The following is a 17,056-nucleotide window of genomic DNA, read 5'->3' on the forward strand; positions in this document are numbered from 1 at the left end:
AGGGTAAAGACCACCTTTACAAGTGAGCTATAGCATCAAAAGTTCACAAAACCTAGCTCTTTAGAAACCTCATCTCATCACCAGGAAGCTCACAGTGTCCATAAAAATAAAAATGTGTAGAAAATTATAAAAACTAAGAAGGAAATATGTAGAACTACCACCACTACCAGGCCCATGGTGCCATATACCTTAAATAATTAAAAACAAGAGTGCCAAAGAGAGGAAACTAATCCAACAACAATCCCTCTGAAACCTTTCACCCAGTGCTTACACACCAATCCATTTCCACTTAAGCTTATATCAAATATTAAACAGCCGTATTCAGTTTTTTTCAAATTACTAACAATAAGGGAAATCAATTTCCAAGACGTCCTGATGGAAATACAAGGGTACATAGACATTTCTTAACACTGCAGTTTCTAACAGATTTAAAGATACCACAAATTGCTTGCCTATATGTGCTAGTATTTACCACAAATATAGTCCACCTTCCAAATCATGTAATACTCGGATCCATGCAGTTACCTGTAGCAATAGTTGCACTCTTAGCAGAAATGAATCATATGAAAATAAGAAAAGTTGCCAGAAAATGAGTAAATCATGTCAAATAAAATAAAACTATAAATGAATTTTTCTGTCTACATTGAATTAATTCCATTGATGAATTTAGATAGGTTAGTGGGAAGTATTACTATTGATTACTGTTGTGATTTATAACTTCAAACTGAAAGTAGGTCATACAACTCTAGGATCCATTGTTGGGAACTCAACCACTAGGCTACATCGCCTTTATGTGATACAAAACCACTGAACACCAATTGTCCTTTGGTGACATTGTGATATGAGTTGGAGCTGCCTGTGCACTTCCTTTGGGATTGGTGTCTGCAAAAGCAAAATCACTCATACTCAAATCATTGTACCAGATGATACAATACCCTGGTTGGGCCTTCTTATGAGCTGTGCTTAAGGTGATGAAGATGTGCTGCACCCACAAACAGTTCTTGCTATTTTCAGATGATATTGGCCCTTAACTGTTCAATGCCCCCTTTGCTCAAGGAAGTGTCATAGATCCTCAAAAATACTCACCATTAAAAGATAACACCTGGGGCGTGGCTAACAGCCGAGAGCAATGGCTGCCTAGTTAGGGAGCTCCGTGGGTAACACAGCCCTATAATTAATCCGTCCACTTATCCGCACATACATCGACCTCCGGAGGCTTGGGTCGAGGTCCGCTGTCAAGCGAAGGCAGCCGCTGAAATTTTGGAGCGGGTCAGCAGTTGGGAACTGCCCGACTTCTGAGGGAACGAAGCAGCGGCCTATCCCCCTGCAGGAGACAGGGGACTACATTTCCAGGTGGCACTGGCTGATGTCGCAGGGGAGCGGAGAATCGGGCGGCGGAGATACGCCGGCGGCCTGACTGACCAGCGAGACCCTGAAGCGGACTCTGATCAGCGGGGGCGATGGTGTGAGGGTGTCAAACCCCCCCCCCACCTCGCACTTACAGCGGCAGAATTGATCCCGGACAACTGGCAACTCCGACAAAGCGGTGGCGGTGAGGAGAACGCGCTCCCCGTCCCGCCCGCACCAGTGACAATTGCCCGCTCTAATACCCTGCCGAAATCTATCCACGGCGCCGCGGCCGCCTGTCTGTGCCTGCTGAATAACCCCGGGGCAAACACGACTCCAGAGGCGGGTGTGACCTGTGCAGGACCCCCGAATTGCCGCCATACGACGAGGGACGCTGCCTGCTCCCCTGTCGCGCCATATCATCGTCGCAGGTGAGGCCCCACAGAATCTCCATACTACGGATCGGGCCCTGATAATTGGGGCCTCTGAAGACGTCTTCCTGCCACCGGTCCCCCGCTGAGTGCTGAGGGTGTCTGCCCCACTGCAGTGCTGCACCCCGAAAACACGACGGACCGGTGTGAGACAGGACCCACATTGCAGTGTATCCTAGGACTGGGGACCTTTCTCCTGTGCGTCTATCGGAGCTCCGGATAAGAGAAGTGTCCACAGCGTGGAACGTCCGGCGCCCACGCATTGTGCCCATCCGACAAGGCGGCCTCATTGTTGCCCCTGATACTGCGTGGCTCACATACAGACCCGCTCTCCGCCCCGCGCGCAGAACACCATGGCTGGCAGAGGTCCCAGAAACACCTCTGCGCAAGCCAAGCTAGACAAATTTGCCTATGAATAGAGCGTGGCGCCGCAGCTGGACGGTCGCACATCTACCGGCAAACATCAAGATGGAGGGGAGGCGAAGAAAATTACTCTGGAAGATATCATGAAGGCGCTAACCGGCGTCCAAACAACGGTAGGCTCTATTTCCACTGACGTCTCACTGCTGCGAGCGGACCTACATAAAATGGCTGATCGGGTGAAAGAGGTGGAGATAGTGGCGAAATCGCTGGTAACGGACACTTCTGACCTACAGGTGATCGTCTCCCAGCTCCAAAAATAAAATAGACAACTCGCTGAGAAGCTGGACGATCAAGAGGGGCGTGCGAGGCGGAGTAACGTACGTATAATTGGCATACCGGAATCCAAGGGCAGGCAAGCAATGGACTTATATGTGGAAGAGCTGATACAATCGCGGCTACAACCCAAGGGCCTCTCCAACCTCTTTTCAGTGGAGCGGGCGCACATGGGTCCTGGCGGCAGGCCGAAGCAAGGGGCGCCCCGGAGGCCAGTGCTCGCCAAACTGTTCAACTACAGGGACAGGGACGCAATTTTACAGGCCGCACGGATCTCTCCGCCCATACGAATACAGAACTCCACAATATCCTTTTTTCCAGACTACACGGCGGCGGTTTCCGGACGCAGGAGAAGGTTCCTAGAGGGCAAAAAACTCCTGAGGCAAAGGAAATACCATACTCCATGATCTTCCCGGCTAAACTTCGTGTCGTGGATGGTAGTCGGACTTGGTTCTTCGAGACGCCAGAGGCGGCGCACGACTGGCTCGAGGGATGGCGACCTGTGGAGAAGCCCAAGCGTGGACATGGACAGCACCGCCGGTGAGAGGAGGAGGGGGACCCGGGAACACAGGAAATGAGACATTCAGACCAGGAGCAAACGCCACGGCAGGAAGAAGAGTGAACAATGGGACGCTGTCGTTGACACTTGCGAAATGATACTGTTTATACCCGTGGCTGAACTGTCCGAGGTGGCGGACCGAGACGGACTCTGGAGGGCGAGAAGAGCTGGGGCTTCCATTGGACCTCCTACCCCTGACAAGCAAGTACTTTGCGTTGGGGTGGGCAGAAGCGCTCTGCTGAGTTGGGGTGGCGGCCAGTTGTAGGACCGCTAAGCAGGGAGGCAGGGAGGGGGGTGGAACTTGGAGGGGGGACAGTTCGTAATTCTTCTGTTTTAAACACACCTTCCCCTTCGACCTGCCCTAACCGTTTTGACATGGAACGTCCGGGGACTGGGAGACAAAGTGAAGCGAGGTCTGGTGCTGCAGTACTTAAAACGAAGCAATCCAGCGGTAGTTCTGCTGCAAGAAACGCACCTAGTGGGCTCTACTAACAAGGCGATGGATAGGTGGGGGTATAGGATGGCGGCACATGCAGACTTCTCCTCGGGTTCCAGGGGAACAGGGATCCTTGTAAAGAAAAATTTCCCGCTGCTAATCCAGCAGCAGCGAGTTGATGATCAAGGCCGCTTTGCGGCCATTACATGCCAATGGGAGGGGCGCCTATTTAATTTAGTTACTGTATAAATCCCACCTGCCTTACATGCTTCGGCACACTCGGCATTCACGACATTTCTACTGACTTTGCCTGTCGCGACGCTGGTAAAAGGGGGCGAATTTAATGATATCATTGATGGAGAAACTGATAGATTCCCGTCCAGACCTGTAGTACATGGGGGGGGGGGACTGTTAGGACTTTTAGATGCCCTGGGGCTCACGGATTGCTGGAGACACAAACACCCTAGCGGCAGGCAATACACCTTTTATTCTGCGGTCCACAATTGCCTCACCCGGATTGAATATATTCTGATGTCCGCAGATGGCCTACAGGGCATAGAAGAGACGGAAATTTGCCCCAGAGGCATTTCCGATCACTCGCCACTGCTATTAAAGTATACCCTCCACCGAGCGTATAGACGACGCATGTTTCCTGTTCATGCCGGTTATCTTCAGGTGGCCCCCCTTATGAAGGAGCTTACTAAAACCACTAAGCAATTTTTTCAAGAGAATACTGGCTCTGTGACCTCCAGTAACACTCTATGGGAGGCCTATGAAGTAGTCCTTTGTGGACAGGCGATGGCCTCTATCACCGGCCATAAGAGAGCGCAGCAGACGGAACTAAACACTCTTGAAGAGGACCTCGCCACTGCAATAGCGGATCATGACACTCGCCCTTCCCCCGGGGCTGCCCAAGAGGTTCGCCTTAAACAAACCGCATATGTAACATATCAGAGGGAAATAGCGAAAAACGCAATCCAGGCGACCCGCCACAAGGTTTACGAACTAGGGGATAAAGCAGGAAAGATGTTGGCCTGGCTGGACAAAAAAGAAAAAGCAGGTAGGGTAATTGCGCAGCTGATGTCCCCCGCTGGATCTCTGACCTCAGATCCCGACGCTATAGTTGGCCTTCTCTGGCCGATCATTTTGAAAACATTTATGCTCCTCAGGCATTCTACACGGTGGAGGAAGCGTACGATTATATCAAGGATCTGACGATCCCTCGCCTGTCCCCAGAAGCGGTGCTTCAGCTGGAGGCGGACATCACTCCTGACGAAATTCAAGAAGCAACTTACTCGCTCGCGTCTGGCAAGGCACTGGGCCCTAACGGGCTTCCGGTGGAATTATATAAGAAAACTGTGCAAACGACGGCCCCTTACCTCCTGAATATGTTCTCTGATAGTCTAGAAGCTGGGGAGTTGGCTAGGGATCAGCGCCTCGCCACGATTGTCCCGGTCCATAAGCTGGGCAAATCTGTGACGACTTGCGCTTCCTATCGCCCGATCTCCTTAATTAATGCAGAACCAAAGATCCTTGCTAAACTACTGGCGCTGCGATTGACCCCCCATCTTCCCACCCTGGTACATCCAGATCAGTCTGGCTTTATGCCACATCGCAGTACGGCACTCAACTTACGCCGCCTGCAGGCGGTTATGGCCCGCCGGGAGTACATACAGGAACCTGCTGTTCTCCTCTCCCTGGACACCACTATGGCGTTCGATACAGTAGAATGGCCATACTTGTTCGCAGTGCTCCATCACATGGGCTTTGGCCCCAAGTTCTGCGCCTGGGTTCGTTTGCTCTATACCAAACCCCTAGCCCACGTGGCGACCAATGGCCACATCTCAAGGGATTTCCCTCTCGGCCGCGGAACAAGGCAGGGATGTCCGTTATCCCCTTTGCTATTTGCGCTGATTCTGGAGCCATTGGCGATTTGGATCCGATGGGAACCCTCTATAAAAGGACTTCGCTGGTCTGCCGTATGGGAAGATCGTATATCCCTTTATGCAGACGATATACTTCTCTACCTCACTTCCCCCCAAAAATCCATTCTAGAACTGCTGAATGTTTGTGAAAAGTTTGGGAGAGTGTCAGGGTATAGGATTAATTGGTCCAAATCTATTCTCTTTGCTCTTGCCGGCCTCCCGCCTGTGCTTCCTACGAGCTGCCCTTTAAGACCTACTATGTCAGTGTTCAAATACTTGGGTATATATGTGACGTCGGACCCAGATGAATTCTATACATTGAATCTCCGACCCCCATTGGACCGTTTCAAACGAGATGTGAGGGTGTGGCGGGCCCTCCCCCTCACACTTCTGGGTAAAGCAGCCCTCTACAAAATGATGTCACTCCCACGCTTCCTCTATATTCTAGAAAATACGCCATTTACGGTCCAGGCCTCTTATTTCACAGTGATTGCTTCGACGGTCTCTAGCTTATTATGGGATGGCAAACCAGCTCGCATTGCGCAAAATAAGCTGGTAAAGGACTGGTATGACGGAGGCATTGCACTCCCAAATATCGAATTATACTATTGGGCAGCCCACCTTAAACAAATTAATTACTGGTTACATGCCCCACAGACTGAACCTGCGTACTTAGCGGATAGACAGTGCTTGGAGGCTAGGGGACTGATGGGTAACCTCTACAGACGACGTGCGCCATCGGACTTACTAGGCCCTACACACCATTCGGTGCAACTCTGGTACAAAGCACACAGGCCCCTTCACTGTTCTGATCTCATCACACAAATGACGCCATTATGGGACTCATGCAGATTAGGTTCCCTTCGCAATACTAAAGGGTTCCAAGCGTGGGACAACATAGGTATTTCTATGGTGGGAGACCTCTGGAAGAAGGGCAGGGTGGTGGACTTCTCCTTCCTACAAACAAATTATGGTATGGCGCAGGTGGAACAGTTTAGATACACTCAAATTCGACACGCGCTACAGACAGCCATTCCGATGGGTACGGACTTGCAGGAATCCACTCCTCTTGAAGAGAGGTTACTGATGGAACATATGACAGATAGAGCGACATCCTTTACATATCGAAGGCTGGTTAACAACCTTCCTGACATGACGTCCAAGCTGCGACTGAACTGGTCGCGAGACATTGGCGAATTTGATGATTCCGAATGGCAGGAGGCCCTGTCCTCCCCTCGGGAAACAGCTATCCCCTCCAGGCTCAAATGAGTCCAACTTAAAATATTACACCGCACGTATTACACCAGATCGATTTTACACAAGATAGGGAAGGCGTCGCATATGTACTGTCTGCGGGGATACGGGGAAGAGGGGACATTCTTTCACACTATATGGGACTGTGGTCGGGTGGCAAGATACTGGACCGCTGTGATGCGTACCATTTCTCAGACTTTAGCTATTTCCCTTCTGCCTGCTCCCCGGCGCTGTTTGCTGAATATATGGGAACCTAACGACCTAACACATCGCCAACAGGATTGGGCCATGCTGGGTATGATGATGGCGAAACGCAATATTGCTAGATTGTGGGGCTCTGATGCGCTACCTACGTTAAGGGACTGGTGCAGAGACATGGATGACGCAATGGTGGCGGAGAAGGCAGTGTTTGTCCATCGTGGATGCCCAGGGAAGTGGGGACATATATGGGGAGCGCTGATCACCCCAACTCCCTTTAAAAAAAAAGATTTTGTAAAGTGGGGTTGTAAAGCTACAATTTCAAGACTTCATGAAGATCAGTGAGATCCTCCATCCTTCCCTCCTGCTTCAGATGTAAGCGCAGGACTCACTTGCCACTGGATTGCATCACTGGGGACCTTGTACCTCTGGCTAAGGGTCAGTTAGCATTCATCGCCGTAAATGAACTGCCTACAGAGTATGTCAAGGTGGTTCACCAGATTCTCCTAAAACTCTGCTTCAAGAATGGGCAGGTGGTTCTCGAATGGCGCTGGATAAATGCCTATGTTGCCAAGCACAGTTTTCACTTTAAAATCTATGCAGAAATTTGGTGGTGGGGGGTCACTATTTCACATGCGATATATATTGCACAGCAATAACATTATATTCACTAGTATAACCTATGAAGACATAGGAAGGTAAGGATATAATTACTGTTCCTATTCAACTTATACTTACCCCACACAGTAAGTATGATTGGTGTTATGTTGCAAAGCCATTCTGTGCCCTGGGCACCCACCAACTTTTTGCTGACTGGTACTGGTGGTAACTGATTCTGACTGACCCTGGGCTCTGCCTAACCAGGCCCAGGCCCAATGCTATGCTAAGACACACTTAGAATACAGGGACCACTATGGGTTAGGGTATCCCTAGAATTAGCATGGCCTCCCCTATAAGGTCCTAGTACGTAATAGGGCAGGGGGGATTGAAATTACCTTTACGTCCCTGGTATATAATAGGGAGGGGTAGTTTAGAGGCCAGCAGCCTTTTCTGCACTTGCATGTGTGCACTTCTGGAGCCTAGGTCAGTGTAAAAGCAGGCCTGTGCAGGACTGCTTTTCAAATGCAAATTGTGCCCAAAGTTGACTTTGGTGTTTGGGGCACTTAAAGTTGATAAACCTCAATGTTTGGGTATATTATGTACTGCCAGGGTCTCCCCTGGGTGTCCCAGGGGTGGGGTATCGGGTATTTAGAAGAAGGACTCTTATAAAATGAGTTTTATAGGCCCTAGGTTAAGTGAAATTGCACATTTCACTCCCCACCTTATGAAAAGTGCTTCACAAAATCGATTTTGTGCTAGGAGCACTGTGGAGGGAGGATCTGCAATATATTTACATATTCAAAACCCCTAAAGTCTCCCCTAGGTGTTCCAGGGGCTGAGGTCCTGTAGATATAGGCAGGGTTCTTATAAAATATATTTTATAAGCTCTGGTGTTGGAAAAATGGCCCAAGTCATTTTCCTATTGCAAATCTCCAGCCATATAGGTTAACATGGCAAGAAGCTATTAACTGATAATTCCCGCTAGGAGAATCATTAAAATGGCATTTAAGGACTTCCTAAAATGGTATTGATAAATGCAACAATATGGTATTGTTGAATTTCTCCTAAAATGTACAAATAAAGAAGTTATGAGATGTTCTTGTCTTTAAGCCAACATTTAGCCTTCTAGTGGTCTGTCCTGATTGGTCAGAGTTAAGTGGATTAGCCAGGGTCCTTTGATGAGGTGATAAAGAGCCCCTGGGGTTAGCCAGTTCTTCTGGTAGGCCAGGGTTCTGCTACACAGGACTGCCAGAGCAGGGGGAGGGGTGGTAAACAACTCTTCTCTTTGAACCCATCCAGATGCTATGCTTAAGGAAGGAATGAGCAGATGCAAGGGGGAGAGACTTGTTTAGCCAGCTCTTCTCTCCCTGCTGAAAATTCTGGCATATTGAATTTTGGAGAAATAGTGCTTTCTGGGAGATCATTGTGCCACACTTTACAGGAAGTGGTCATGCTCTGGGGTGTTGCCTAGCACCTCATTGGACAGGAGTGCCCTCTGCTTGACACAAGAGAACGCTGAATAAGTATCGGAAAAGGCAGTGCCTCTCAGATCTGCTGCATGAACCTTAAGAAAGAAGAAGGGTCGCTGCTAGAAGTTGATTTTTGCACCAACCAGGCCCTGCACTCTGACTGGCTGTGCCTGCTGTACAATCTGAAACTACAGCCCTGTGGGTCAAATCTGCTTCAAAAAGACTAAAGAGTGGACTCCCTGCAAGCTACGAGTTAACAGGCTCACCTGGACCATCACCACAAAGAACCCTCAGCCTGGAGCACTACCAGTGGATTTGTAAGAGTTTCATCCAAGAGGATTGTGGGAAATGAAGTCTCAAACTTTCAAGAACCATCTTGGAGATTTCAGACCCTTGGATTATGTTTTGGACACCTTGGAACCGCAAGAGGATTTTCAGGAAGGAGTTCCACACTGAATCCTGCCTGCTGGAGGAGGCTGCATGAAGTCTGGTGAGAAAAGTTGCTAAGTGTGAATTTGTCCCTGTCAGAGGCAACCAAATGTCCAAAAGTGGCACTATTGGTTTCTAAGCACTAGAAAGTTTATTATCTTTAATCATTCATATCTCTGGTATCCTACAATGGATTTATTTTGTTTCTGTGTCATTTTAAAGATACAAATATTTCCCATTTTTACACATTAGTGTTGGATTTTTATTGTGTGTTGTTTCTTAATTATTTACTGAACTGGTGCTTTTAAATGCTTTACATACCTGTCTTTAAAGTTAAGCCTGCCTGCACGTAGCCAAGCTACAAAGAGTTGAGCATGGGAATCATTTTCTAAGACCTATTCTGAGTCCTAGATTGTGTTAGTCGTATTACTGCAAGTAGTAAATGCATATATGCCAATACTAATAATCTACTTTCCAACATATTAAAATAGTAAATATGTATCTATCCTATATTGCAGGGGTGGGTCGATGTAGTGAATACGTTATGGGAGGATGGGAGGCTGATAAAGATGCCCTTGATAAATTGATATAAAATTGCAAATGCAAGCATAGGAAGGAATGCTGTAGGGGGGCGTAAAAGTCCTCCGCATGGTAATAGACATGCACGCCTGCCCTCAGTACACCAACTGTCTGATATCTGGATCCTTAATGCTGATTTTTGTTGTCATAGGCAAACACAGATCATGTGTGGCCCCCATGACATAGGCCTGTCTCAAGGACTGTAGACTTGTTGTACTGGTGAAGGGTGCCCAGAACACTACCCTCATAGTGGTGAAAGTCTAATACCTTTAACAAGATTTAACCAGCATGAGCACGGTGGTGGAGGCATTCTGTGTTGTGATCAGTACAAGTGAACAGGTCCTTTTTAGCTGTTTCACTTGAGTGTCACCTACTGGCTCACTCATTAAAGTTCAGCTGCTGTGAGCTTGACTCACCCTTGACCTTCATCAATTTGGTGTATGGTGATACACACCTCATGAATGGTGTATATGTGCCTGTGATTGGTACTAACAAGCATAAAGCAGTACTGCGCAGTGCCTGTATGCATATGCATGTGCTGGATGTCAAGGGACAGACTGCCCATGGTGAGGGAAATGTTCTTAAAAAATAAGAAGTGCCTCTTGGAAGAAACCACAAGGAGCCTGTTGGCTAGTGCTTACCAACTGGCTCCTTTTGTCATCACTGGCACTTTCCTGTTCAAACAGAAGAAACCCAGATAGAGTGAGTGTGTCTACCTATAGAAAAATATTCTACTTAAACTCCTACATCACTTTCCTGTGCCACAAATGTAATCGGGTCCTCAAATTGCAAGAGTTAGTTCCTTACTCTTAGAGAGGAAAATAAAAATGAGTCCAAGTGGCATTTCTAAGTTTATTTAATATGTGTGCCCAGGCTCATAGATAAATACAAAATAACATGTTTAGACCATGATGTTAGGAGCGGCTGACATGTTTCATTGCCGGAAAATGTGTCATGGCAAGAGGACCTATATGTCACTAAACAGTGCACCCTGTCATGGGCAGTCTGTCCCTTGACACTGTATGCTCTTATATATACATCCCTGTTTTTGATTGACTCTGAGTTTTACTAGAGCTTGGGTGGGTTCATAGAGTTGGTCATGACAGCAGGAGTCATCTGATATTTACCTGTGTCTCTGGGCTGGTGGATATCGGGGTTGCTTTGTTTTTTGAGCTACACGTACATCCAGCACATGCATATGCATACAGGCACTGCATAGTACTGCATTGTTCCTGAATTGAACTGCATGGTGTTTTCTGAGCTAATTTGAGCACGGAGGGTGCCCCTCTGTCTTTGTCTTCCCTCTATGCTTCTGATGCTTTGTGTTCTGGGTGTACAGGTGTCTGTGAGTGGTACAATACATAAAGGATGTGGTGCTGTGCAGTGCATGTATACTGTATGCATGTCCAGGGTATATAAATGCCTGTGAATTGTGCAATACATGGAGAATTCCTGTGTTCCATTTTGGGAGATCCAGGGCTGCACTGTGAAACATGAAGAGAGGAGGTAGAGGAATCCCCCAGACGGATTTGTGTATTTGCAAATTTTTTTAAGATGGAACAGAAAGACTGGAGAAAGAACAGCCAGGCTCCCCCAGCAGACTTCATAGAGTGCTCTTTGATTCACAGAGAGGTCACAATGAAGCAACTTGGCACCTCTCAAGAAGGAGACTGGGCTGATAAGAGAATCATAAAGAGTAGGGTTGAGGCCTTGGCTAACCTTTTGATACTCATATCACTGTGGTTGACATCCCACTGTAAACTGTGGTCGCTCCCATGGACTGTGTTGTGGGGCTATCAGCTTTGGAGTTGCTCCTGCTGTGACAGACTGCTTTCAGGAGGAAGAGAAGGCAGAGAAGTGGGCACTTCAAAAGGAAGTAGACCCCCAACATAAACTTTAAAGTCTCAGACTCTAAATCATGTTTGGTGTCTGGAAATGAACTATAAAAAGGGGAGCTTGAGACACCAAAAATCGTCAATTGCCAAGCAGCCACTGGGGCAGTGGAAAGAGGGGAAGCTCCGCAAGGCTTCTGCCTATGACCAGAACTGGGAGCCAAACTGGGTGAGGAGACATCGCCCAAGGAATCCAAGACCAGCTGCCCTGAACTCTGGAGCAGCTCATATGCCAGAGGAGGCTGCAGTGAAGTGAGCAGTGATTGTGGCTGTGCCAAATGGGTCATCACTTGTGGGCAGTGAGCAACTGGTGATACTGTATGCCTGGAGAGGCTGCCAGGAACAGATTCCTGTGTTGAGTGGGCTGTAGCTCGTGTGGTGATAAGCCAGTGACCCTGCATGCCCAGGAGAGGCCGCTGTTAAGGAATCTGCTGTTCCAATTGTGTTGGACCTCTGTGAAGTAGAGAGACAGTGAGCCAGTATGCCAGAGGTGGTCACTGGGACCAAGCAAGAAATGTGACCTGGTTGGGACTGCCACCGGAGAAAGGCTGCTATGGGGACCTCTGCAGGCATGCACCATGACCGTAGATCTATGTAAGGACCTTCACACTACCCCCTCAACCCACTCACCATGAGACGGACCAAAAAACAAACCCAGCTTGGAAGAGCCATGAAGAATCTCCCGTCACTGCTGCTGCACAACTGCATGTGAGGAACTTGAGGACTACCAAGCATAGTCCGCCTGGGCTGCGTGCAGTAAACTTACCAAAAATAGCCAGTACTGCTCCGGGGCCCATGAGGGGGCATGCTAATGATCTCAGGTCACTCAAATCTTGCAGTGAGGGTAAGGTTGCTTACAGGCCAGACAGCCCTGGGGGAACTTGCTTTCCAAATAACGCTTCAGGACTGGAATACTTTTGACTTTATTACAGAGTTGAAGTGGAACTCTTGAGACTTGGATTACTAATGGATCCTTACCCTGGAGGTTGCCTGCAGTGAATGGGGAATAATAACTATCACTAGAGCAAGGAGGGATTGGAACACAGGAAACAACTTAAGAAACACTAGAGCTTAGTCCCCCCCGTCTCCCTGACCCGACCTTCCTGGTATAGTATAGCTTATTTTGTTCTTGATTTTGTGTTTCTTGCTTCCTGCCCCCTCATCTGTGTACAACAACTCCTGTATCATACTACTGTGTATCTCCCGTCCTCCTTGAGCGCTCGCCAGACTGCTGTACTACTGTTATATTGCCTTGCTTGTTTTTCTATGTTTCTTTTAATAAAATAAAAACAGTTTATAAAAAAAAAAAAAGAAACACTAGAGCCCTGATCTCGGAGGGCCTGTGTAGTTGTTTGTGAATGTGTTTCTTCTTTGTGGTGGTAGCCATAAAATAAAATACTTATTTTTTCATAAAAGTATTTAACTGGACAATAATTTATTGCTGCTGATGATAATGAAAGCAATTTATATCGGGCACAGGTACACCAAGTAGTGTCCCGACGTGTAGCATAGGTTGAGAAACGGTGGAACGCTTTACATTTAATCGGCACAAAAAGCCATGTTTTGAGCATTTAAAAAAAACTGCAGCAAGCTTTTAACTTGTTCTACATGTCAGGAGCTGCCATCTTTTAGCTGACTGCATCTGGCCCTATCATGCCTGCAGCTCCACAGTCCACTGCCAACAGTGTAACCTCTGGAGTCCTCTGGCAACTCCAGTAAAGAAGAATAGGGTAATTCTGTTCTACCAATATATAAGCATGCACCACCATATTGTCTCTTTACTATCTGCTTCTAAAGTCTGGTCCAAACCTACCTACGACTAGTGCACCGATACAGCCAGAGGATGCATTTCGCACTATACAAAACCCAGTAAATAAATACATGTACAAATACCTACTCAGAGGGGTATCTTACGTCTCATTGGCATTTTTGTAAGATGTTTGCACCAATTTTTTAAAATATATTAGCTTCCAATCCTGTTACAGATGTACCATGAATGCTTGATCATAAACACCCATGTATCCTTGGCACAGTGATTTGAATTATGAAAGGTGAGCTTTTATTTTTTCGTTTTTGTTCCCTCTGTCTGCCCTGAGAGCAGAAGCAATGGGAATATGTCACATGGACTCCTGTCTTCATGAGCTTGCTTGTTCAAGTCATACCTGCTGCGTTATATTACGCTTCTGGTTGATGGCCGCCAGGTACCGCAGGACCAGCTTGGTAGCTTCTGTCTTGCCGGACCCACTTTCACCGCTGAAAACAAGCAGAGAAACAGTCAGACGTGATCACTAAACTGTGATAACATTAATTGGTAAGCATCTTTATTCGATTCACAGAATCATCAAAGTAAAAAAACATTTACATAAAATACAAACAGATATCCTCTTTCCAAACAATTTCTAAAACTCTTGATTATTAGCAGCAACGTGTTTTTTAATACACACATTGTCTTGTTAGGAAGTATCTACATATGCAATCTTCTTGATTTAGCAGCATAAGATAATATTAACAAAGCAAGAAGCCAGCAGTCACTTTTTAAATGCGACAATTAAGCCCACTGTTTAAAATTTCCAAGTTAGTTTCCATATCAATAATTGATTAAGAATTCATCTACAGAGTCTTAGCTATGTAAAGTGCAAGTGCATAGTGGAGTTATTCAATAATTTATCAAATTTAACAATCAGCAGAAAATAAAAAGTTTACTACCTTTATATACAAATTCAAATATATAAAATTACATTCATTAAAGTGAAGCGAACCATCAAATACATTGTTTATCAAAACCTTAAGCCTCGCTTTGTTCTAATAAAATTGACAGTCCATAAAAATCTGCTCGTTCCAAATACAACCAGTCTGGAGGTATCAGACTTAAGAATGCGCAGCATCTCAATATATTTTCTGATACCAAGGTTCCTGCCCGAGGGTTAAATCCTTTTTTTCTGGGGGTTTCATATAATTTACAAAATTTCCTCATCTCTTCCCAGGGAAAACTCTGTGCAAGTACAATCCTCTACCTCGTCGTTCCGTTTCCCCCATCTGGATGTAAATATTTTGATTTGCAATGTGCCGTATCTAAATTTTAGATACAGCGTTTTAGCTAAAAGAGGCTCCACCTCATCTAAGGAAGATTCAAAAGAGGGATTAGTTTTAAAACTCAGAAACTGGGTTGTAAGTGAAGCATGGCTAGAGTTTGCTATGACACTCTGCTCAATAAAATTCCAAAAGATGATTTTCCATTCCATTGTAGAGTCCGGAGTGAGCAAGTCGATAACATTGATTGTCCAAAGAATTGATTGTATGCTATGATCTGGGAATGTATCCTTTCGCTTTGAAGGAGGAACCGTCCTAAAGGTAACCACTAGTCTAATACCAAATTAGTCAGGTTGATAAATCTGTCTATCTATCAAGTTGCTCCAATTTCATGGCCATTTTTCTCCAAAGGGGCATTAGTTATACATCAAACCTATATAAGTGCATTCAAGGAATCTGTGTAGTGAAAACAGATAAGGTATGGATAGTATATTGTTATAACTGTTGCAATACCACAGCACTGTATAGGCTTCAATGTATCAAAGCAACAGCAAGCTTTATGCTAAACTAACCTGCATTGTATTGTATCTGGTTTTGACCGGCAAATCCCACCACAAGGGAATTGTCAATTAGATCTCCAAGGTATCCCATTTGAAAATGTGGGCACAGATTGCATGTATGCTCCTGAGGTGCAACGGTAGGTAGAAAAGCTTGGTGACAGCACAAGCTACCACTGGGTATTGCATTTACTTCGCCCAGTCATAATGATGTGGTGGTAACTGCTGGACTCCATGCACATGACGGTGCAATAAGATTTACTAAATGTTCCTTACAGGGCAAGCTTCCATTGTTACCGAGAACTCACGCGGCCCCACCACTCAAGTGAATTGCATTTAGCACCAGAAGGTAATCACTCTCTGTGGATTCAACAAAGAGGACTTTTCACCTTAATAATGGCTCCAGAATAAGATGGTACCAGGATATCATCCACTAACTATTCAGGACCAAAATGCTATTAAAGAATGTAAGTGTATGTAAACAAGTATAGGTTTACTCTACTTAACTCCAAATATATGTACATTGACAATAGATATGCCTTCAAGGTACAAAGATGTGGAGTTAAGTATTGTAAAGATATACTTACAATAAATGCCCTTATCTTCTCAATATTTTGGTTATCTGTGTTTTGGCCACAATATTTCTGCAGTTTATATTTCAACATAGAACCATAAAGAGAGAAGATACCTGATGGTGCCAGCAGTCCTTTGTCAGGGGCAAACGCATGTGGAGTATGGTGCTGGCTGAGCTACATGGAACTCAGCACACGGTTGTCACAGCCTTGTTCATCTATTGTAGTGGAAAGCACTATCAATGAAGGCCCTGGTTTTCATGTATTGGCCTTCCCTTGCTCCCCCATGCACTGCTTTAAAGCTTCCTCTCCCAGGTGGCCTACTGGCTAGCCTGAGCTCGCCATCGATGCCAATGGCCAGTCTCCATCACTCCAGGTGAGGCACGCTAGGTAGGCCAGCACACTGGGGGTGGCGGAATTTTGTAATTTCGGGGCTTGGGATCAAAAAGTAAATGCTTTTTGCATAGTGCACATCCTGAGTTTCTAAGCTCACATATTCCAAGGTGCTCTCATGTGTGCTTATGAAGTCATTAGGGCCTAAAGAGTTCCCACACACAGAGAGGTGTGTCTATGATATGAATATGAATATGTACTTGTAAAGCGCATGGCTACCAAAGGCCTCCCAGCACTAGCGACAGAGCTAAATACCAGCAAAAAGAGCATCAAGGGAACAGCAGGGTCTTCAGAGATTTACGGAAAGAGAGGTGAATGGTATTGAGCCGAATATGATCTGGAAGTAGATTCCAATGCTTCGCCGATAAGGTGGAGAACATCCGTCCACCGCTCCGCACTCGATTAACTCTTGGGACTACTGCGAGACGTTTCTTCTCCGGCCGTATTGTTCTTTTTGGGAGGTAGGGGGTGATGATAGTTCTTAAAATCGGAGGTGCCCTAGAGGACAGCACCTTATGGGCAATGCACAAGGCATTAAAGTGAATTCTCTCGGCCACTGGCAAACAGTGCAGAGAGACAATCAAGGGCTTTCTCCGATTCCCCATATGGATCCTGCATAAGAGAGCGTGTAGCGCAGTTTTGCACCGTTTGAAGCTTTTTAATGGTGGTGCACGAGGATCCAAGATAAA

The 17,056-nt window shown here is 46.4% G+C and overlaps 1 protein-coding gene across 1 annotated transcript in view; it reads right to left on the minus strand.

Moving 5' to 3' along the window:
- Window positions 1-17,056, minus strand: part of MYO15A (myosin XVA) — a 1,426,381-nt gene that overhangs the window by 1,320,306 nt on the left and 89,019 nt on the right. Inside the window, exon 5 of the mRNA XM_078662701.1 lies at window positions 13,978-14,068. Coding sequence (XP_078518827.1) covers window positions 13,978-14,068 — 91 coding nt within the window. The remainder of the gene's footprint in view (window positions 1-13,977; window positions 14,069-17,056) is intronic.

Source organism: Lissotriton helveticus, chromosome 10, assembly GCF_964261635.1.
Source record: "Lissotriton helveticus chromosome 10, aLisHel1.1, whole genome shotgun sequence".
Taxonomy (NCBI): Eukaryota; Metazoa; Chordata; class Amphibia; order Caudata; family Salamandridae; genus Lissotriton; species Lissotriton helveticus.